This window comes from Saimiri boliviensis, chromosome 8, assembly GCF_048565385.1.
Source record: "Saimiri boliviensis isolate mSaiBol1 chromosome 8, mSaiBol1.pri, whole genome shotgun sequence".
Lineage (NCBI taxonomy): Eukaryota > Metazoa > Chordata > Mammalia > Primates > Cebidae > Saimiri > Saimiri boliviensis.
Window position 1 is genome coordinate 104,609,785 of NC_133456.1, and position 23,729 is coordinate 104,633,513.

The 23,729-nt window shown below is 35.7% G+C and overlaps 1 protein-coding gene across 4 annotated transcripts in view; it reads left to right on the forward strand.

Annotated features, from left to right (window-relative positions):
- Positions 1-23,729, forward strand: part of TRDMT1 (tRNA aspartic acid methyltransferase 1) — a 64,162-nt gene that overhangs the window by 16,589 nt on the left and 23,844 nt on the right. For 2 of the 4 annotated variants that reach the window (XR_012518925.1, XM_003930639.4), the window contains exons 2-8: positions 8,549-8,658; positions 15,836-15,912; positions 17,665-17,736; positions 18,374-18,439; positions 19,510-19,579; positions 20,948-21,031; positions 22,385-22,728. Coding sequence is in view for 3 of the 4 variants with exons in the window: in XM_003930639.4 (XP_003930688.1) it covers positions 8,549-8,658; positions 15,836-15,912; positions 17,665-17,736; positions 18,374-18,439; positions 19,510-19,579; positions 20,948-21,031; positions 22,385-22,728 (823 nt within the window). In the remaining variant the exon portion in view is untranslated. The remainder of the gene's footprint in view (positions 1-8,548; positions 8,659-15,835; positions 15,913-17,664; positions 17,737-18,373; positions 18,440-19,509; positions 19,580-20,947; positions 21,032-22,384; positions 22,729-23,729) is intronic. The other 2 variants (XM_074404980.1, XM_010341191.3) reach the window with 2 other exon arrangements.

Below are 23,729 nucleotides of genomic sequence, written 5' to 3' on the forward strand. Positions count from 1 at the left end.
TAATTAGTATATACATTATAGTATATGTTATAAAATATTATTAAAATATGTTTTTACGTCTTTTAAATGTTCACAGTTAGCTAGATATAAAGTACTGTTTATATCACTTCTCATTTTTTCATTGACTTCTCCATAAACATATCAGAAAGATTACCTTATAAATTATGAGAAAGCATCAGTGAAGAGCACTGTAAACATTTTATAGTGAGAAGCCATTCCTGGACGGTCATTCACTCAAATTTATATAAAACAAAATTAAAAGTGTTTGTTGTTCACACCTGTAACTGACTGGATCACATGTGTTTGTATCATATCTTCACTTTTTAAGTAGTTTATATATCCTTTGACTTCTATAAGTTTGTAAATAGGTTACTAAATAGGTTACTTTCAGCACTACATTTTTTGGTCATATGCTAGCTACTTGCCGATCTTTAAAAGTTTTCCATCAAATAGTTTAAGTTTTATTTTTGTCCTTTGATTGTTGTTGAGTTGGTGGATAAAATAAGGCACTGAGTTATAATTGTTGCAATTATAATGAGTTATAATTGTTTACTGGTGTGTATCTGCTTATAATGGGTCACAGCGCAATTGGCATGCTTTGAGAATAGAGCCAAACCTTTCTTGTCCTATCCTTGTTACTTAGTTTCCTTTTGTTATTTTTCAGGGTCAAAACCAAGAGCAGTATTGAATTCTTTTGTTCCAAGATAAAAATCATTGTTTGTTTCTTTGATTTCTGCCAATTTAAAAAATAGTACATTCTTGCCTGGTGCAGTGGCTCACGTCTGTAATCCCAGCACTTTAGGAGGCTAAGGTGGGTGGATCACAAGGCCAGGAGTTTAAAACCATCCTGACCAGTGTGGTGAAACCCCATCTCTACTAAAAATACAAAAATTAGTGAGATGTGGTGGCACGTGCCTGTAGTCCCAGCTACTCGGAAGATTGAGGCAGAAGAATCTCTTGAACTCGGGAGACAGAGGTTGCAGTGATCCAATATTGTGCCACTATACTCCAGCCTGGCCAACAGAGCAAGGCTCTGTCTAAAAAAAAAAAAAAAAAAAAAATCAACGTTTCCAAAAGAATTTAAAGGAAAAAGTAAGAATTACCTCCACATCTTACCATCACGAAGCCTCTGTTGATATTTGCTGTTTTTTTCTATCTTACGCACATACACATACACATTACAAGACTTGGATTTTTACTCAACAAGATATTCTGTGATTGCTATATGTAGTAAATAATACGGATATTGCTTTGTGACAGTAAATGTGGATGTTATCTTTTTTAACGTATCTATTTTCATACATGTATGCAGTCTTACACTTGTATCTTTACATACTTGTCTACATTTTTTGTTAGCAACCATTTCCAGGTATAGTATAACTAGGTCTAATAATTAGAAGAATTATTATCAATTTATACTACAAATGATAGGAGGGAGTGCAGATTTTCTTAAATCTTTGCTGGCATTAGACAGTGTTCATTTATTCAGTCTTTGTCAATCTGATGGGTAAAACTGATTAATGTGAATTTCTGTCACTGTTGGTGAGGCTTAGCATCTTTTATATGTATAGTGACCATTTAAAACCCAGTATTTTTGAATTGCTTATAATGAAATTTCCATTTTAACTGTTTAGGACTTGAACTTTATAAGAATTGATGTTGCTGGGCAACTGAAAACATTCTGTGCTCTTTAAAAGACATGGGAGCTATAGTTTATAAGTGGCTCTTTCTCCATATTGTATTTAGTATCCATATATAGAAATAGGTAATTGGGTATTACAACAAGGGAGTCTTCACTCCCCAAATTGAAGTCTCTTGACCTTCTGTCTTCAATTTAGGACAGTTGTGTAGTGCTTTATCAAGAAGAATACTTCTATTTTGTAGCTGCATGGTTAACTAGTTACTTATTTAGGGGACTTTTGCATTCACCTTGCTCTGTTTGCCAGTTTGGAATTTGAAATGCTTTTCCTCATAGGAACAAATGGCATATTAGTGTGTGTTCACCTGAATGCCCCTTAGAACTGTTATTAGCAAGTGCAGGAACTTAACTCAGACTAGTTTCCTAAAAGTTGTAAATATTGACTCCTTTAATTGACCAAGTCCAAATGTAGGGCCAGTTAGGGGTAGAGCTTGAAGCAGGGGCTCAAATCATGTTAGAAACAAGTTTTTTCTCCATAAATCTCAGCTTTGCTTGTTCTAAGTTAGATGCATTTTTATATATGTTCTCCCCTTATTGAATCAAAATGGCTCTAGTAGACTCTCAAGTTATATCTTTCCAAGGTTAAACCTGGTAAGAAAGATCAAGCAACTCTTACTATTAATAGTTACACAAGAAAAAGCCAGGGGTCTCCCTGATCCTGCCTCATTGGCTTGTTTTGAGTTGCATGCCCATCGTGAAACCACTCTGGCTAGTCTGAAACCACTCAGGCACTTGACCCCAGGCTTCTAGAAGCTAGGGGAGGGGGATTTGAGGCCGTCTGAACCATTTCAACAAAGCACGAGTGAGGTAAGATTCCCCCAAAGAAAATCTGGGACTATTGCCAAAAAAAGGGGAGCCAGATGCCGGCAAAAGAGAAAACAAATGTCCACTCATTTTGTATCCTCAGTAGAGTGCTCAGTACATGATAGGTAATCTTACAGATATTTACTTTCTGCCTGACAATAGCACTGTTGGGATTATAGTTAAGATATTTGTAAGATAAATAGAACTTCATAGGTTATCCTGGGAACTTCATTGTAGGTGTTTCCGAGATAAAAAATTTGACACAAATGTCAAACAATTACTCAAAAATGAGCATTGAGATAGTCATATAAGTTCAGGCTTATTAAATTCTTTTTAAGCTAGCAGTATTCTCAGAAACAGGACAACAAAGAAGGTAATCAATAATAATCAGGAGTTGATTTTAGGAATTATAATTCACTTATTCTTTTCTGTGTATTCAGTCAATAGACATTTATTGACTGGCTATTCTGTGGCAATTACTGCAATGCCTGGGTGCCGAGGTACCCAGAAGAATGAGATATAGTGTTAGCACTGAGATGATTGACTAGTCTATCGAGAGGGCCACTGTCCTAGGAAAAACGCGACGGTAGAGTGAGCTGCAGAGTATGATGAGAGCACATGGATCATCATCCTTACGGTCCATCATGGCAAACGGATCTCCAGTCATTACATCTGCTTTCCAAACCTCCAGTGGAAAGGCCAGAAAGCATAAGGAACTACCACTCTCTTCCTTTTTAGAACACTCATGAGTCTGAACTTAGTCCATGACTTCATCTAGCTGTGGGTGGAGGGGAGGGCAGATATCCTTTTAGTAGGGTACATTGCCACAGTGAATAAATGTGATGTTTGGTTGTTGAAGAGGAGGAAGAAACAAATGTTGGGATATGCACATAATTTTTGCAGAGATAGTATAACTAGAAATCATATTTTTGAGTCAGTAAAACTTATATTAGTAAAACTTTATTAGTAAAATTTAATTTGATATAAAATTTATTTCAAAGAGACTGAGCACTCACTAAGGAGAAATTGTGAAGTTCCTTGAGTTCTGTAATAGGAAAAAGATGATGTTTGCTATCCACCTTTCATACTGTTTCATAAGTATTAGTTTGCTTAGTGTTGAGCTTAGCATATTGCTAGGTAGTTTGAAATGGGAAAAAGGGACAAGGGAATTGAAGATTGATTATCATGAAAAAAAGCATGGCAGTATTTCCCCTAAGGTCCAGCTTTGTCTGGGAAATGGTATTAGTTTCTCTCCTAATAGACAATTATAAGTAGCAGGAAAAGATTAAGCATTAATGCAGTGTTACTTCATGTTGATTCCCACAAATCAGGTTTTCTCTGCACTGAATATGGAAAGAGAAATTTTTTTTGGAACGGAGTTTTGCTCTTTTGCCCAGGCTGGAGTGAAGTGGTGTGATCTTGGCTCACTGCAACTGCTACACTACGGTTCAAGTGATTCTCCTGCCTCAGCCTCCCGAGTAGCTGGGATTACAGGCGCCCGCCACCACACCCGGCTGATTTTTGTATTTTTAGTAGAGATGGGGTTTCACCATGTTGGCCAGGCTGGTCTTGAACTCCTGACCTCAAGTCATCCGCCTGCTTCGGCCTCCCAAAGTGCTGGGATTACAGATATGAGCCAACATGCCCAGTAAAATGCAAGAACTTTTAAAAAGAGCCCAGCAATATACTTTACTAATAGTGATAAAACATTTGTCAGCAGTTTTAAGTTCAGATCCTTATAGGTCTGTATGTTATTTTGTACTTTTATTCCTAAGCTATGACTTTGAATGAAAGGACATTGGATGTATTCAGCTCATCTTTCATTTTACAATTAGATGTCAGTGCTAATATACCTGATTAAATGTCTCAGGTGTGGTTATAATGAGTAATTCAGTAGTTGCTCATCTATATGAGATATAGATTAGAAAATAAATAATAATAAAGGAACAGAATTTTTAAAAACTTCTTTCCTTATTTCAAAGTGGACTGGTTATGCCTTAATTTTCTTTCTCAAAGTCCTCCTCAAAACTCCAAACTGCATTGTATTATCCAACATAACATCTTTACATTTGCATTTTTCTACATTTTCATTTACATTTTGTAAATATTGATTTTTTCCCCCACATTAATTACTATACAAGAACAGTTAAATTTTTTGATTTATTTGGTTAGGAAAGTCAAGAAGAGTGTGAACTTGTAAACCTTTTCACTACTACCAGCAAAAAGTTCTTCCCTACGGCTTTTCCAGAAATAATCATCAGAAAAAGAAAGGAAGGTATTGCTCTTCAAATGTGTGTGTGTGTGTGTGTGTGTGTGTGTGTGTGTGTGTGTGTGTGTGTGTATTTATTGTCTACTTTGATATGGAGCATATTGAGAGCAAGAATTATGTATGTATTCTCAGTGACATCTCTTACATCTCACCTAGAAGACTCTCTTGAAATAACTAAATCTACCTTTTAAATTTAGTCCTCATATAAATGAAAGTGTGATGTTCTTATGCATTCCTTACAGATCCAATCTAACAGTCTTTTAAAATAATTTGCATTGTGTTTCTCAGCCAAGTGTGGTGGCTCACGCCTATAATCCCAGCACTTTAGGAGGCCAAGGTAGGCAGATAACTTGAGGTCAGGAGTTCAAGACCAGCCTGGCCAACATGGTGAAACCCTTTCTCTACTAAACATACAGAAATTAGCTGTATGTGGTGGCAAGTGCCTGTAGTTTCAGTTACTCAGGAGACTGAGGCAGGAGAATGGAATTGCTTGAACCTGGAAGGCAGAGGTTGCAAGTGAACCACAGCACTTCAGCCCGGGCAATAGAGTGAGATGCTATCTCAAAAATTGTGTTTCTTTAAGTAGGGTATCTCACTTTTTTAGAAAAAAAAATTAGGCTTCCTTTTTATAAATATGAAACCCTAAAGAGTAACTGAAATACCATGAATAAAGTCTAGGCAAAGTAGTATGTCAAAGTACTGAAAACACATCCTCTTCCTCTATTTCAACCAAAAGATACTGATGAATCCCTTTCCCAAATTCTCTCTCCTTTTTGAGAATCACTACTTATGGATCACTCAATGGATGGAGCTCACATAGGCAAAATTCTGTAGAATTATATTCACTTTGACATTTTTAGTTACACATTTTCAAAATCTATGTACGTAACTTAAAAGTAAAGAATTTTGGGCTGGGCGCAGTGGCTCACACCTGTAATCCCAGCACTTTGGGAGGTGGAGGCGGGTGGATCATGAGGTCAAGAGGCCAAGACCGTTCTGGCCAACATGGTGAAACCCCGTCTCTGCTAAAAAATACAAAAATTAGCTGGGCGTGGTGGCGTGCGCCTGCAGTCCCAGCTACTTGGGAGGCTGAGGCAGGAGAATTGTTTGAACCCAGGAGGCGGAGATTGCAGTGAGCCGGTATTGCGCACTGCACTCCACCCTGGCGCCTGGCAGCAGAACAGGACTCAGTCTCAAAAATAATAATAATAATAATAATTTTGGAGATTATATGTTTAAATATATAATCTGTATACTAAGAAATATCAAGACAACTTGTGTTTGGAGTTCAAGTGAAGATTTTGACAGAATTGACAGGTTAGCTTTTTAAAACTTGCCTATAAATTGGTCTTGGTGTGATGGCTCATGCCTGCAATCCCAGCACTTGGGGAGGTCGAGGCAGGCGGATCACAAGGTCAGGAGATTGACACTATCCTGAACAACGTGGTGAAACCCTATTTCTACTAAAATACGAAAAATTAGCCAGGTGTGGTGGTCTACATCTGTAGTCCCAGCTATGCGGGAGGCTGAGACAGGAGAAATCGCTTGAACCTGGGTGGCGGAAATTGCGGTGAGCCGAGATTGCCCCACTGCACTCCAGCCTGATGATAGAGCGAGACTTGGTCTCAAAAAACAACAACAACAAAAATAACAACAACTTACCTGTAAGTTTAACCTTTTCCTTAGAAACAATAACCAGCGCCCCCCCCCCCCCCCATTCTATTTTTGAAAAGGCAAGCTGAATTAGTGTCAGTAACATCCATTTCTCTTAATGGAAATAACTTTTTATTCCATTGTGCAGTAAGTCACTCCTAATTTTATAACAGTCTAAAATTTGTTCATCAATCCTTGCAAACAGTGCATTTGCTTATTGGCTCTAAAAATCTATTCTTTCCTGAGAAAGAACTTTCAGTTCATCAGTTTTTGGATTACCACATTAAATACTCATTTGTCAGTTGATTTTGTCATTTTTTGTTATCTCCAGGCATATAACACAAGAACGTAAAATTAATTTTTGATTATAGTACAGATTCAGGACATCATTGTAGATTTTCACTCAGGCTGAAGAAAAGAGAAAACTCCTATTAACCAACCTCAGGCTATCCCAGTTTGCTTCATATATGGTGGAAATACAAGCAGGCTACATCTTGCTGATTACAACATATCTTATTTACAAAACAGTGAAATAGTACAATGAAGTGTATTTAATTCTCATCTCTCTTACAATGATTAGTAGTAGCTTAATTCTTGAGTTGAATTCTGATAGTTTTGTGGTTTTGCTAATTGATCCTAATACACTAATATTTTCTTTTGTTTAGAAGCCTTCCTGATTTATGTTTCAAGATCTGATGACTTTGACAGACATAATTTATAACTTTAAATTTATTTTATAGTAAGGCCGGTAACTAGTTACTGCACTTACATGTAGAAGAGGCAGCTACCAATGGCATTGCTAAGTAGACCAACAAGCTTGCAGCACACAGGGGATCTAACTTTTCAGCAAGATACCTTGGGGATAACTGGTCCTAGCTGAGTGTCTAGAGCCTCGCAGGCATTTGGTATAAATAACTGGGAGACATTTGTGCCTTTGTTATCTCCCTGGCCTCATTTCTTCCAGGCCTCAGTGGAAGGTTATGATTGTTTTCTGAGCGTGTGTGAGCCTTTCTCCTTGCCCTATATCCTGTGGTCTGCTTTTATTTCCGGGTGCCTGCTGCATGAGTCCTAGCTCCTCACACCATTCCCTTTTTTTTTTTTTTTTTTTTCCTTCTTTTGATATTTGGACTAAGCTAAGAAGCTAACTATTAATCAGCAAATGGTATTAAAGAAATGGCTACTTAGAGCTACTATATAATATTGTAATGTTTTCTCTGATAATTTTCTTAAGTCTCAAATACTTTTATTTTTAAAACTTAACACTTTCTCCTGACTTGGGTCAGGGCATACACATAACTGCTTTTATACGTGTTTAAGGAAAGAGGGTGGCCATTGTGAAATATACCTACAGCTACAATTGTGGAGTTCCAATTTTGACTAACATTACAGAATATGCTAGATTTCTCTGAATCTGAAAACATTTTGCAAATGCTTTTCTTCAACAGCAAGACAAGATGACAGTGAAGGCATTCCTTTGTAATTATTTCCTTATTCTTCTTGTATTCTTTCCTGGTCTGTCAACATTTAAAATGTTGGTCTATGAAATACTTACTTTTGGATTCCAATTAATTGTTCATCTCATTTAAAAACTTATCTAAGCTTTAATTGGGTGAGTTTTGTCAAACGTGAATTATATCTCAATAAAGCTGGTATTAAAAAAAAGCTTACCTTAAAGCATTCTCAAAGGTACTGTGAAGCAGCTTTGTATTAATGTGAGAGGGTGCAGAACAAATGATTATTTATTTATGTAAAGTTCCAAATCACATGGCTTTGAGAATACTTCACTTTTCAATTTTTGGTTTGTTTTAACTTAAGAAAACTTTCTATTTGACTTATATGTGTGTATCTTCCTGAGGGAGGAAAGCAAATACAAGAGGTAAGCACTAAAATATTTAAATCTTATCTTTAGCATTGGAATGCTGTTTAGAGAGATGAACCAGAAGTCCATGTTCAAATATTTCACTTCATGCCTGGCTTCCCCGGGCCTGACCTTCCACTGGCAGTCTGAGATCAGGCTATTAAGTGAAGAAGTAAGGAAATGTATCACTACATTCTGCTCTTTTGATTTCTTTCTATAATGAACTTTTTAAGAAGTTTTCAAGATACTCCATTTATCATTGCAGAAAGCTGTGTACCAGCACAAGTGGTGGCTGCCGTTGATGTCAACACTGTCGCCAATGAAGTATACAGGTATAATTTTCCTCACACACAGTTACTTGCCAAGACAATTGAGGTGAGTAGTTGTTATTGTTTTAATGAGTATGTAGCAAGGGAAATTGAAAAACACTGACAAATACTGGTTTCTGGTGGCTTAATTGGAAGATAAGTCACATATAAATTTAAGAGTTCAGGAGAAGGGAATCAACATTTTATATCCTTTCAAAAATAGCATCCTTTAAAAAAAAAGTCCAGCTTTAGAGAGGGAGATCAATATTTTGGTATCTCAGAAATAATTAAAATGCAAGGATAAGTTTGACTTCTAAATGCTTGGTTCTGTGGTAATAAACTTCAAAAAAGTATTTACTTTTATTAAATACTTGTGCTATATATATATAGCATGCAGTATGAACAAGGGAGAAAATCATTGGCCATTGCTGAATGCTTCATATTTTAGCAAACCTGTCAAGGTTAGTTAACCTTTTTCTCCTGTGATGACTTCAGCACAGGTAATGAAACACTAATGTATGTTGAGTTATTTTAAAAATAATGTGAAATAGGCCAGGTGCGGTGGCTTATGCCTGTAATACCAGCACTTTGGAAGGCCCAGGTGGGTGGATTACAAGTCCAGGAGTTCAAGACCAGCCTGGCTAATGTGGTAAAACCCTGTTTCTACTAAGAATACAAAAAAATTAGCGGGGTGTGCTGACACATGCCTGTAATTCTAACTACTAGGAAGGCCGAGGCAGGAGAATTGCTTGAACCTGGGAGGCAGAGGTTGCAGTGAGCCAAGATTGTGCCACTGCACTCTACCCTGGGTGACAGAGTGAGACTCCATTTCAAAAAAAAAAGTGAAATTGTGTTTTTCTTCTAATTTGCCATAAAAAATTTTACAAATTTCTCATGAAGTCATAATTTACATGCAATAAACATGTCATTTATTGTATGTAATTTTAAGTGGGCAGTTTGAGTTTTGAGTCATTCATCAACCATGTAACTACCACCCTCACAATCAAGATGTAGAACATTTCCATCATACTAAATTGTTCTTAGTGCCCCATTTCTGTCAGTCTCCAACCCCAACCCAGGTAACAATGGATCTACTTTCTTTTCATTACAGATTTTCTCTTTCTAGTATATCACAAAATCATAGAGTGTAATTCTTTTGAGTGGTACTGCTTTTGTTTAATGTTGATGTTTTTGGAATTCATTATGTTTTGTTGTATATCAGTAGTTTGCTCTTTTTTATTGTTTAGTAATATTTTGTACAATAGAATATCATATACTACAATATGTGTATCCACATTATTATAGACATTTAAGTCATTTCTAGTCTTTTACTATTACAAGTAAAGTTGCAGTGAACATTAGTGTATATCTTTGTTTTCATTTCTTGTGGATAATACCTAAATTTATTAAACTTAAGAGAAAATACCAGATTTTCCATGTTTTTGAAGTGTTTTTACCATTTTACATTCTCACTATTAATGCTTAACTGAGAAATTTCACATCCTTGCCAACACTTGATACTGCTGTTCTTTTAAATTTTAACCACTTTAGTGAGCATGTAGTGGTATCATGGTTTTTAATTTGCTTTTCCCTGATGACTAATGAGATTTAGTATCTTTTAATGTGCGTATTGGCCATTTATACATCTTCTCTGTCAATACATTTCTCCCCCAATTTTTGTTATTTGGGTGTTTGTATTACTATTATTTAATTGTAAGAGTGGCACATCTTTTCTGGATTTCAGTTGTCAGAAATATGCATAACAAATGTCTTCTCCAGTTCTCTAGCTTATCTTTTTATTTCCTTAAATATGTCTGTCAAAACACAGATGTTATCTTTTTTTTTTCTTGTAGATGACATTTTTTTTTGTGTCCTAAAGAATATCTGCTTACTCAGTTTTTCTCCTGTTTTCTGAAATTTTATAGTTTTAGTTTTTACATTTAGGTCTTTGAACATTTAAGGTTACTTTTTGTGTAGACTGTGAGATATGGGTCAAGATTTATTTGTTTTCTTACAAGGAGACATAAAGTTGTCCCAGAACCATTTACTGAAAAGAATGTCCTTTTTCTAATCAATTTCTTTGATGCCTTTATTTTAAAAATCATGTATGTATGGTTCACTAATGTCTTCTTTAAGACAATTAGTCATAATATTTATTCAATGTAAACTGAAATGCCTTTTTAAATATCTACATATCTATGTCTATCTTTGTTTTATTTTCTTATTAGATTCTCTAGGGTTTACAGTATGCATCTATTACTTGTGGAAGCCCACCTTCAAATAACATTATACCACTTTATGTTTAAGTTTTAACAGTATACCTCCAATTTCCCCTACTGGTCTATTTTGTTATTTTGTCTTGCATTTTACTGCTACAAATGTTATAGACACCAACATACATCGTTACTATTTTTAGATTAAGTAGTCAAATATCTATTAAAGAACTTTTAAAAAGCACAAAAAGTCTTTTACATTTATCTATTTATCTACAGTTTTCAGCACTTTTTATTCTTGTTTTTTAGATCAAAGTTTGCATGTCATATAATTTTTCTTCTTGAAAACCCTTCTTTAGTGTCTCTTGTCATGTATATGTGGAAAGGGAAAATTACCTTGGTGCTTTTGATTTAAAAAGTATTTTATGTTGTCATCATTGCGAAATATAATTTTTACTGATTTTTTTTTCTTTTTTGGAGAGACACGGTCTCACTATGTTGCCCAAGCTGGTCTCAAACTCTTGGGCTTAACTGATTCTCCCACCTCAGCTTCTCAAAGTGCTGGGATTACAGGTGTGAGCCACAGTGCCTGGCCTACTGAATCTTTGATTACATTCATTTTGAAAGACATTTTTAAAAAATCTGTTTGTTTTCTTTTAATATTTTCCAGTGTTATCTAGATTGCTTAATTTCTGACTTAAAGTCTGTGACAATTTCTATTTTCATTCCTCTTAATATATCATGTCTTTTGCTATCTACATTTAAGATTTTATCTTTATCACGTTTTCAAAAGTTATTTCTATGTGCTTTTTATATTTTTCTTTATTTATACTGCTTGGACCTTGTGGTGCTTTTCTTATTTAATTTTCATCATATTTGGGGGTTTTGACCATCATTGCTTTAAAAATAATCTCTTTCTCCAGTTACATATTGTAGAGTAAGTCATAGTTGCTGAAGATAGAGTGATCCATGATGAAGGTCATTAATGCTTCTGAAGAAGAGAATGATTCCAGTGGAACAAAAACTGTTAACAAAAATAGATAAAAATTTTCCTAAAATGAAAGATACAATGTAACATCCATGAGTCGTTCTGGAACGGATGACTCCATCAGTTAATCTGACTAATTAAGAGATGAATCAAAGTAGAAAACCCAGGAATGAAGCTGCTGTGTTAGGAGAAAAACTGCGGTTAGAAAATAGGTGAAAATGTTGTAAAGCTTTGCAGTGTAGAAATAATAATGTAATTGGAGTGGGAAGAGGAAGTGAGACACACACAAAATATGTCTTTGGAGATAAATGAAACTATCAATATTTTTAAGGACATTAATCAGTGTTATTGTCAGGGGATCAGCAGAGGTGGGAAAGAGAGAGCTCAGCCCTGCCAAAAACAAAAGAGTTAGCCTTTACTCACTGTGGTGTTCCTGGCAAGAATCTAAGCAGAGACCATGCCACTCTCCTGGTTCCATTTACCCATGGATCAGTGTAGATGTGAGGGCCCTCTCGCTGTTGAGGGAATCCCTGGCCTTAAGGGGAGGGCAGGCAGGGAGGGCTAGGAGTGGAAAAGTGCTGGGAACTGAGTCAGAGTGGCATACTCTTTCAGCATCGTCAGTGTCTTCAGGGTTTCCTTCACCTCCCCACAAGGAGACCTTGGCAGAGAAGTTCCCCTCAGGGTCTCAGATAAGGAGACCTTGGAATGAAGGCTCTGGGACTAGGAATACAAATGTTCCAAGAGCATGACTGCTGGCCTCGGTGCCTGAGACCTTGACTGCAGCTCCCCTCAGACTGTGGTGCACGAGCTGTATACCGAGTCTGTTTGGGGAGGGGAGCCCCATTGAGGCCTCCTGTGGAAATCCTTTGTAACTGCTTGTGGTCAGATGTGAAAAATCACACACAGGTTTCTAATCAAAAGCAGGACACCACAGTTTATCAAGATAACTAGTAATACAATTAAAATCAGCAAGTTGTCTAGGTAGCAATGGGAAATTTCTAGTCACTAGTATATAACTATATATACACTTCATGTGAACAGAAACCTCCTCTGGTTTGTTCCTTGTTATGTTTCCAGACCTAGCACAATGCCCGGCATATAATAGATACTGCGAAATATTTCTAAATTCATTTATGAACACTGTTTAATGAACAACATATTGTGCCCCTAAAATGGACAAAGAAATACCAGGCAAAGGCTAATAAAGAATAACAGGGGTGTGAAAATTGATATTAGATAAGATGGATTTCAAGGCAAAAAACGTTTAAGTCATAGAAATTTGTTTTATGATGATAATTGGCACAATTCTCAGGAAAGGCCTAATTGTCTTGAGTACACCTGCATAAAATAACATCAGAGTTCACAGGGCAATAAATGATAGGAAATACCCACTCAAATTTCTGTTAAATACCTAATATATGCTGCAAAGTAAGAAAACCATGGTCTTATGACTATAAACTCAGTAATTCTCAGTAAAATATGAACACTAGCTCTGAAGCACATTCGAAGAATAATATAGTGTGATCAAAATGGATTTTGTTTCAGGAATGCAAAAGTAGTTTAGTATTAGGAATTCTGTTAATATTATTCAACCTATAATCAGAAGAGCAAAGAGCTATATGCCAGAAATATTTGGCAAAGTTCAATGTCTTTTTCTGATTTTTAATCTCTCAGCAAAATTTAAAAAAATGAATCTTACCTCGATATATATATGTCACTTACTAGCTTTGTGTATGTTACTGACTTTTGGAGGTATATTGTATGGGAGACCTGTGTGTGTATGTTTATATCTGTGTTTAAGCGCGCACACACACAAACACAGATATGTCTAAACCCAGTAACATGCCAAATGGTAAAACTTTAAAAGTATTCTTATTAAAATAATAAACAGACAAGGATCTCCCCCATTAGCACTGTTACTTAATATTCTTGTGGATCTGTTAGCTAATGTACTTACACAGAGAAATGTCATATAAATAGAAATAAAGATTTTAAAAAGTGATTGATTATGCCTGGAAAACACAAACATGTTGAGCAAAAATAGTAGATGAGGAACAATAAGTGCTTTAATAAGGAGGCTGGTTACAAAAATATGCTAACCAATAGCATACTATATACAAACAAAAACCTACTAGAAAACATAATAGGAGAAAGTTCCTATTTTTAGTAAGAAGATGAAAGTTATAAATACCTAAAAATACACTTAAAAAGAAATCTGTATAACTCACATGGGAGTTAAAAGAGACTTAAAAAATGATGAAAGCATACAAGACCAATTACAATGTAGACTTTGATAGGATGGCTGAATATTGTAAAATTATTAGTTCTCTTTCACTGTAACTTCAATAAAGTTGTTTTTGTCTAATCTGCCAAGTTCTTCCTAAAGTTCAAATGAAAATTAAGTCTAAGAATAGCCAGAATACTTCCAAGAAAAGAAGAAATAAGGCAGGCAGAGGGACAGATATACCTGTCAATCAACATGGGATGAACAGTGTTAGCACACTGACTTGATCTAATATTGTCTGAAAGCAGAAGTATTTTCCTTAACTTGTATAGCCATATAATGTAAAATGTAAATTTCCATTGACTTTAGAATATTTAGTCATTAAAGATAACCTGCACACTTCCATGACTACTTTCTTTAATTCAAATACATTTTTCATTGCTGTAGCATGCCAGGTTAAAGAAGTGGTGCTTGGTTCAATTTAGTGATGAATTTTTGCCTAACTGCCTTATCATTTGGCCATCAAAAAATCACTAATTTCAAGAATCTGTTAAAGCTGTAATTTTTTTAATGGCTAGCTATGTTAAAGACATTGACTCTGTTTACTTCCTTTCGATTCTAGACATAGGATGCCCCTGGATTAATTGCTATGAGAGATTGTTGTTTTATTTTTACTTTAGTTTTAGGAATTTAGCTGTTACCATTTCCCGTCCAGTAGCTTATCATAATGGCCCTGTATGTACAGGCTGTTGAACTTGAATGTGATGTGCTGTCTAATACCCTACCACGTGTGTTCTGGCAGACTGCTAAGTGTAGGTTTTTCAGATTGCTTTCCTTAGCACTGGGGAGTCTAGAAGTGCTATAGTAAAATTTCAACATCCAATTTTGATTTCATTTTAACAGATACATCTTTATTTAAAATTCTATGATCAAAAACTGATAGACATGCACATTCAAACTTTTAATACAATGGAGACAACTGACATGTTCTCACATTAACTCCCTCTTTACAGAATTCAGAGTAAAGCTTTTCCTGCTTTATTCATGTGCTTGAACTTCTTAGAAGTGAGCTATAATTAGGAAGGCTTTGATTCTGGGCCGATTTCTTTAAGTTTCTGTCTAAAGATGTGCACTAAGAGTGCTTAATGTGAGTTGGCAAACCCCTGACCTGTGTGTGTCTGTGTTTGTCTCCTGAGATATAGAAAGGGAGCAACATAGCATTGTTTTCAACTACTTAGCCGGTTAGGGATTCTTTTGATTCATCTTGTCAACAGTCTCTTGAAATTTATTGCACAGAACTGCAAAACAAACTAATTGTGGCCATCTGAGAATGAGGCCCTTTTTCATTTGTGAGTATATTAACATACATATATGAAAGGGATGGTGACTGGTCTGCATATCACATTTGCTAAATAAAAAATGTTATTGACAGGTATGTATTTAAAAATTTCCTCGACCCTATCTCATGGAAATTGTCAATTATAAAATAAGGTTTTCATGTTTTGCTTTAGAAACAGCCGTATTACACTTGAGGCATGATACAGGCCAGATGCGCTTAGGATCCAGGAAACTACCATTCCAGCTCTGCTTGGACTGGTACTGGGACCTTGGGGGAATTCCCTTAATTTCTTACAGCTTCAGTTTATTGCCCCCTTCCTTCATAGGATTGCTTTGAGAAGTTAGTTAACCAAAGTTGATTTGACAAGCATTGTATTATAAACTGTTTCAATATCTGATATATTTAGTTATTAGTGTTTCCTTCTTCCCCATTCTATCCATATTTTTATGTTCTTTTTCCCCTCAAATGTTCATTCCTCAGGGCATTACACTCCAAGAATTTGACAGATTATCTTTTGATATGATTTTAATGAGCCCTCCGTGCCAGCCATTCACAAGGTACGTATCATAAATATTTCAGGGTTGTATTATCCATTTTCATGCTGCTGATAAAGACATACCCAAGACTGGGCAATTTACAAAAGAAAGAGGTTTACTAGACTTAACAGTTCCAGTGGCTAGGGAAGCCTGACAATCATGGGGAAAGGCAAGGAGGAACAAGTCAAGGACATCAGGTAAAGAGAGAGAGGTTGTGCAGGGAAACTGCCCTTCATAGAACCATCAGATCTCATGAGACTTACTCACTATCACGAGAACGGCACAGCAGAGACCTGCCCCATGATACAGTTACCTCCCACCAGGTCAGTGAGAACTCAGAAAGAGATTTGAATGGGGAAACAGCTAAACCATATCAAGTGTTGAGAATGCAGCCCCAGTGCTGTGAAGCCTCAGGTGATACTGCAGTGGGCCCCGTTAGCTTTCCTACTCCCCGCTTTACCTTATTTTAGCACAGCTCCAGCTGCTGATGGAGGAGTAACTAGTTCTGTAGTCTTCATGTGAAAATCTTACAGGAAAGGGACAGAATAAGAACTGGAGATTTCTGAGAAGTCTGTTCACGTCCGGTCTAATCCCGTAGCTGAGCCTCTGGTCCACTGATGGGTTTGCTTCTGCCATCGGATATGAGGAAATTGATCAGTGATGCCAAGTAACTTATTTAAGACTCTGAAGATAAATAGCATGCTTTTGAACCCTGGTCCTCTGTTCCTGCTGCTCAGGCTCAATTCAAGTCTTCATTACTGCTTTATCTGGTCATGTTGTGGATCTCACTTGTAGGATCTATTTTGCTAGCCTCAATACTGCCTGTTTACATGACTTGTTTTGACCCTAGTTAGTCTAACCAAGTTGCACCTCCTGCTTTTAGAATCTAGCCTTCAGCTTAAGTCTCTCCTGTTTATGCTGGACAAAATCATGTTAGTTTTACTCACTATTTTGATTTGCTCAAATTGGCCACCAGTGCCAACAGCTCCAGGTTGCTACGCCATTCAGCAGCTCATTCATATGAACTCTCGTTATATCACCAAGGGGAGAGCAAAAAGTGTAGTCAGCCAGCACATGTGTATGTATATGTGTGTGTTTCCTAAGCAAAGTGATTTTAAGAGGGTAGTTGGTTTTATTCCACATTGACCTCTTGTTCTTTTTTGGTTAATGTTAAGTCATTTGTCATGTTGTTTGTAAAGATAATTTTAAAGTGTACTTATTAGATATGCAAGGTTTTTTTTTTTTCTTTTCAACCTCCGCCTTCCAGGTTTAAGTGATTCTTGTGTCTCAGCCTCTTTAGCTGGGATTACAGGCATGCCCCACCATGCCTGGCTAATTTTTGTATTTTTAGTAGAGACGAAGTTTCGCCATGTTGGCCAGGCTGGTCTGGAACTCCTGGGCTCAAGTGATCTGCCCACCTCAGCCTTCTGAAGTGCTAAGATTATAGGTGTGAGCCACCACGTCTGGCCTAATTTTTATATTTTTAGTAGAGACAGGGTTTCACAATGTCAGCCAGGCTGGTCCAAACTCCTGGCCTCAAGTGACCCACCTGCCTCACCTGCCGAAGTGCTGGGATTACAGGTGTGAGCCTCCATGCTCGAACACTTGTTTCTTTCTAAATGAATAAATGTATTTTTTCTTTATAACAACAAAGATGATTCTATTTTTTGTGAGGACCAACTTATTTTTATTCTATTTTGACTTTTAAAAAATGATTTAACATCCTTATATCAGATTCTTGATAAACTTTTTGTGTTTCTTTTACTCCTTTAGGATTGGCCGGCAGGGAGATATGACTGATTCAAGGACAAATAGCTTCTTATATATTCTAGATATTCTCCCAAGGTAAAAACTTAGGTTCCTGTATAAGCTTACCTTTAATTTAAAACTCCAGGTCTGGAAGAATGTGGTGTTTGTCATTTTATAGAGGAGAGCCATTTATACATGTTCCCTTGAGATACTGTACATGTCATTTATCTTCTCCTACTATGACTAACAGGATAACTGCAAATGTTTCACAATTCCACGCTTGCCACCACAGTGAGTGGCAGGGAATCATAGCCTAATAGCTAGATTCTACTGCCTCTGCTAATAGTGTTGATGCAGATGGCGCTGATGTTAGTGAATGCTGTTACCCAGGGCCTGGAAATACATGCTAACCCTTAAAGCCACCCTTCTGTGTGAGTAGCAGCCCTTTCAGTTGTGCACCGCAGAGGCTCTCTGTGAATCCATGTTTTGAGATAAACTTCAATGGAAGTTAACATTTCAAATGTTAACTTTATCAAGTGTGCCACGTTTAAGGGAAAAACAATTAAAATGTAAATTATCTCCAGCCTTATAAAATTACATTTTAAGAAGAGTTCAGAGAATTACTTACATCATATTTCCTACAAGTAATGGTTTTCTGGTTTTCTTTACTTTTTCTTTTTAGTAATGAGATATTTAGAATTCCTTTTTTTTTTTTTTTTTTTTTTTTTTTTAGATTGCAAAGATTACCAAAGTATATTCTTTTGGAAAATGTTAAAGGTTTTGAAGTATCTTCTACAAGGTAAAAAAATGTGTTCTTCTTGCATACATCTTAGACTTCATATGTCTTATAGTAGGAACTGTTGTGAAATAAAAATCTTAAAAGCCAGTGCATACTTTCTGACGTTTTACATGTTATATGTCTTATTCATCAGTGTTTATTTTGAATAATAATGTAATTAAAGTTTTGTTCAACTGATTCTTTTCTATTTTGATGTTTTTGAATTTGTCTAGAGTAAATGCTTAGTAAAAATGGCATTTCTCAACTTTAGTCACTTACGCTGGTGCTTATTTCTGTAGAGGTAGCAATGTTTTCAGTAAGGATTGGTTCTGTTGACAAGCATTTTCTGCCCTGCTGGTGGATGCAGTTAGAATCCCTGTGTCGGGGTTCTTTCAGATGGTAGCTCAGCTGGAGAAAAAGCATCTCCCTGAGTCCTTGAATCAGCTGCTGTCTGTAACAGTGCTCCCATCTGACTTGCTACCTTGAAGATAAAGTTCTAGTTCCTGTGGCAGATATATCATCACTAGATTAGCAATTCTAACTTTCATCAGTTTGGATAGTTTATCTGTCAGCTTTATTTATTTGTAATAAAGAATTATCTATATCTTTTTATTAAATGTTATTTCTCAGATATTTAACTTAGTAAAAAACGTAGAGTCATTGCCTTTATAAACAAGTGAAGTTACATTTTTCACTTAAAATGAGGTTTTGGGGGCCAGGCGCAGTGGCTCAAGCCTGTAATTCCAGCACTTTGAGAGGCCAAGGTGGGTGAATCACGAGGTCAGGAGGTCAAGACCAGCCTGGCCAAGATGGTGAAACCTTGTCTCTACGAAAAATACAGAACATTAACCAGGAGTGGTGGTGGGTGCCTGTAATTCCAGCTACTTGGGAGGCTGAGGCAGAGAATTGCTTGAACCCGGGAGGTGGAGATTGCAGTGAGCTAAGATCACAGAATTGCACTCCAGCCTGGGCAACAGAGCGAGACTCTGGGTCTCAAAAAAAAAAAAAAAGAGGTTTTTGTGTACATTATTTAAATAAGAACTGCCTTTCCAAGTAAAGTATGAAAGTTTTTTCTTTTGTTTTCTTTTCAGAGATCTCTTGCTACGAACAATAGAAAACTGTGGTTTTCAGTACCAGGAGTTTCTATTATCTCCAACCTCTGTATGTACCACAGTTATAAATGCTTATATAAATTATAATTTAAAGGCTTTTTTTCCCAAAGCAAATTTGATTCGATAAGCAGAGTGGCTTTATTTTGGATAATATTTTAGTTAAATTCTGAAAATAGTTTAGATATGGGTCTTCCTTTCCAAAGAATTGAGTGCATGCATATAAATTCATTTATACATATTTTATGAAAAAAAATCATATAGCTTGAAACTCAGACTATATTTTTCCATTAGAGAGCAAAGGGATAGCCTATTTTGAAAATATGTCAAGTTTGTTATTTCCAAACTAGGTGTTAATAATGTTAATAATCATAATGTTTCAAAATAATACAAAATAGAAAACAAAATAAACATGTAGTAACTTTGTAATTACTGCTTTGGGGATATAACATTAAGTTGCAAACATTGCTTCCATTTCATAGATAAAAAATTTAAGTAATTGGTCATGATAAGACAAGTTATTTGACAGATTTGAATTTTGCAATTGTTGCTGTCAGCTTTTTATTGTTCTTGTTAGTTTCTTATCATCTTTAGATGATATTGTTCTTTGTCCAGAAATTAATAGAAAACCCATTAAAAAATTCGAGATACAAGCTGTAGAAATTGCATCATATTTGATCTCTCTTTTTTTTTTTTTTGACAGAGTCTCATTCTGTGGCCAGGCGCCAGGCTGGAGTGCAGTGGCGCGATCTCTGCTCATTGCAACCTCCGCCTCCCGGGTTCAGGCAATTCTCCTGCCTCAGCCTCTAGAGTAGTTGGGACTACAGGCGCATGCCACCATGCCCAGCTAATTTTTGTATTTTTTTGGTAGAGACGGGGTTTCACCATGTTGGCCAGGATGGTCTCGATCTCTTGACCCCGTGATCCGCCCGCCTTGGCCTCCCAAAGTGCTGGGATTACAGACGTGAGCCACCGCGCCCAGCCCTCTTTAAATTTATTTTGTATCTATTGCCTTTTAGCTGGTAAAACATAGTGAATCATACTTTTTTTTTTTTTAAACAAAATAAGGTAATAAATAGCCAAGAATAGCTATATTTGAATTTTTAAATTATTAATATGTTATCAATAATGAATGTAAAAATATCTATACTACTTCTTACCTGGAAAATATAAAATAGAAGTGACTTGTACATTTATTTGTCAGCTTCAGTCTTTACTTCATTCAAATGAAAGTACAAAGTATCAGCTTAACAGGTTTAGAATTTGCTACAGTAGGGTAGCAGATTTTGCTACAGATTTTGTAGAAGCTAAATGTAGACCTGTGTGAGTTTTTTTTTTTTTTTTTTTTTGACTTGATACTAAAGTTAGTACAGATCTCTTTAATTTTCTAGAGTAATTAACTGCTTTGCTTTGCTTACAGCTTGGCATTCCAAATTCAAGGCTACGATATTTTCTTATTGCAAAGCTTCAGTCAGAGCCATTACCTTTTCAAGCCCCTGGTCAGGTATTATTATTGGAATTTTATTATGAGTATTATGGTTTATTTATTGTAAATATACATTAGTCTGCTAATTTATTTTCAAGAACTACTTTATGTAGGTGTCTATGTGTCCTATAGAATCGGAAGTATAGACCATGCCCTAGGTCCATCTCCAAGGCTGTTTCTCTCTTGCCACTTTTATTGGTTTAAACAAAACAAAATGAAAAAACCCAATTTTTCTTTTCCTCATTAGAAAACAAATGAGTTAAAAAACTTACCATTAGTATTGTTATCTTCCTCCTTCCCCCATAATTTCCCTTCTGATTGTTGACTGTTTTGCATTTATCACTTTATTCTTCCCATAGAAGCCATTGGTTACTTTTGATAAAATTTAATATTTCATCTTAAAAGTGGCTTATGAGTATTTTAACATATTGGTTGCATTTTCTTTAAAGCCAGTGCTATTTAGTTTAATTAATTAAAATATAGTAATGATTAGCAAAAGCTAGAATAAAATAGTCAATTGCTACAAATAGAATCTCTGTGTGAGCAGTTTCACATGCCTAGGTCAGAAAATGGGCATGAATAACTGAGTTTCAGCATTTCAGTGAAATTCTCAACCGATGTAGGTAAGGACACAAAAGTGACGTCCACTAATAGGGGATCCGTAGTGCCACCTCAGTCCCCTTATAATATAATACTAATATTGTTCCCTTTCCATAGTAGGGAATTCCAATGTAAAGTTAATGTACTTTATACATTGTGTTAAGTTAGTAGTAACTTTATACATTGACTTCAAAGTCTCCATCATTAAAAATGCCTGGAATGGTTTTTCTTTTACAAAATAGGACTTTATACACAGTTATGTGTTATGCAGAAACAAGTTTTCCCCATGGGACTCATGAGTAGAAATAACCTTTCACAGTGAAAAGCACTTTTCTTTTTTTATTGCTCATTTTCCTTTAGATCATAGGTATGTTTCAGTTTTTCCTTTTTAATGAAGGAGTATGGCAAAACTTGATCCAAAACACGTTTTCTGGAAATGTTAGTGTTGCTTTCAAAACTTCTTTTCCAAATATGATACAAATATGATGTTGTATATATATTCAGTATGCTTTCTATTACTTTATTGAATGTTTTTATTAATAAATAAACAGTAATCCATGAAATAAATCATCTGTGGCTTGATGACAATGTAGCTATATGATTAATAACTTATAATAATTTGTTCAAATACAGGTAAACCACAATTTCTATCTTTTAATGGCAACCCCATAAAGACTAAAGAGGTTTTTTCATAACGTTGACTGGACATTATTAATTTCTTTTATTTTTAGTGAAGTTTTTGACAATGTGCATATTTTTATGTAATGCCAGGTACTGATGGAGTTCCCCAAAATTGAATCTGCACATCCACAAAAATATGCACTGGATGTCGAATATAAAATTCAAGGAAAGAACACTGAACCAAATGTTAGCTTTGATAGCAGCATACAGTGTTCTGGAAAAGATGCCATTCTTTTTAAGCTTGAAACTGCAGAAGAAATTCACAGGAAAAATCAACAAGATAGTGATCTCTCTGTGCAGATGCTAAAAGATTTTCTTGAAGATGACATTGACATGAACCAGTATCTTTTACCACCAAAGTCATTGCTGCGATATGCTCTACTACTAGACATTGTTCAGCCCACTTGTAGAAGGTCCATGTGCTTTACCAAAGGGTAGGTTTTAAAGATCTGTTCATCTCGTATCCAAAATAACCAGGGTTTTTAAAAGCTATTGTTTCTTTAAGGTTTCTAAAAACAAGGAGCATTTTATAAAATGTTCTTGCTAGAATGATGTTTTTTCCCTTAACTGCCTGCTTCATGTTCCAATAGAACACAAGTAAAAATTCCGTCTGGCAGAACATTATGTGCACCACCCACAAAGTTGCTCATAAAAGACAATGTCATTTGTTTGGTGACCTTCACAGGAGCTTGAATACCCACAGTGGAAACATGGTTTCTGTTGACGATTAATTGCTTATCTTTTAGCACTTTTTATTTATGGCACATCATACCTCAAAGAATTGTGTTCACTCTTATGATCAATGTAATAAGAAATTAAATTTTAAGCTAAAGAAGTAATATTGAGTCATCTGGAGAATATTAGGGTAACTTTTAAGTTTAAATTTTATTCAGGTTTTTACATGAGTACAAAAGATACTAAGATTGTAAGACTCTTCCACTTCTGTTTCTTGGCCATTCAGTGTTTCTCCCCACATGCAACCAGTGATATCAATTTACTGTATAAGTTTCCAGAGGTATTATGTTTGAAACTGTATTGAAATATCCATGTATGTTTTATCCCCCTTTGTAAGTAAATGGCATCATACTATATATAAACCCCTTTTTTCACTGTGCAATTTAAATGGCATATTATCACATATCAGTACTTAAAGGACTTTCTGTTTTCGTGGTACAGGTATATTATAATTTACTTTACTGGTCACCTATTCATGAAAATTTAGAGGACTTCTTTGGGTTATTTCTTGAATGTTTAATACATTTCTCACTACTTTTTTTAAACCTAGAAAGGGGAAAATTATACCTTTTGAAGAAAAATTTTAGCCTGGCATGGTGGCTTATGCCTGTAATCCCAACACTTTGGGAGGCCAAGGCAGGTAGATCACCTGAGGTCAGGAGTTTGAGATAAGCCTGGCCAACATGGCGAAACATGTCTC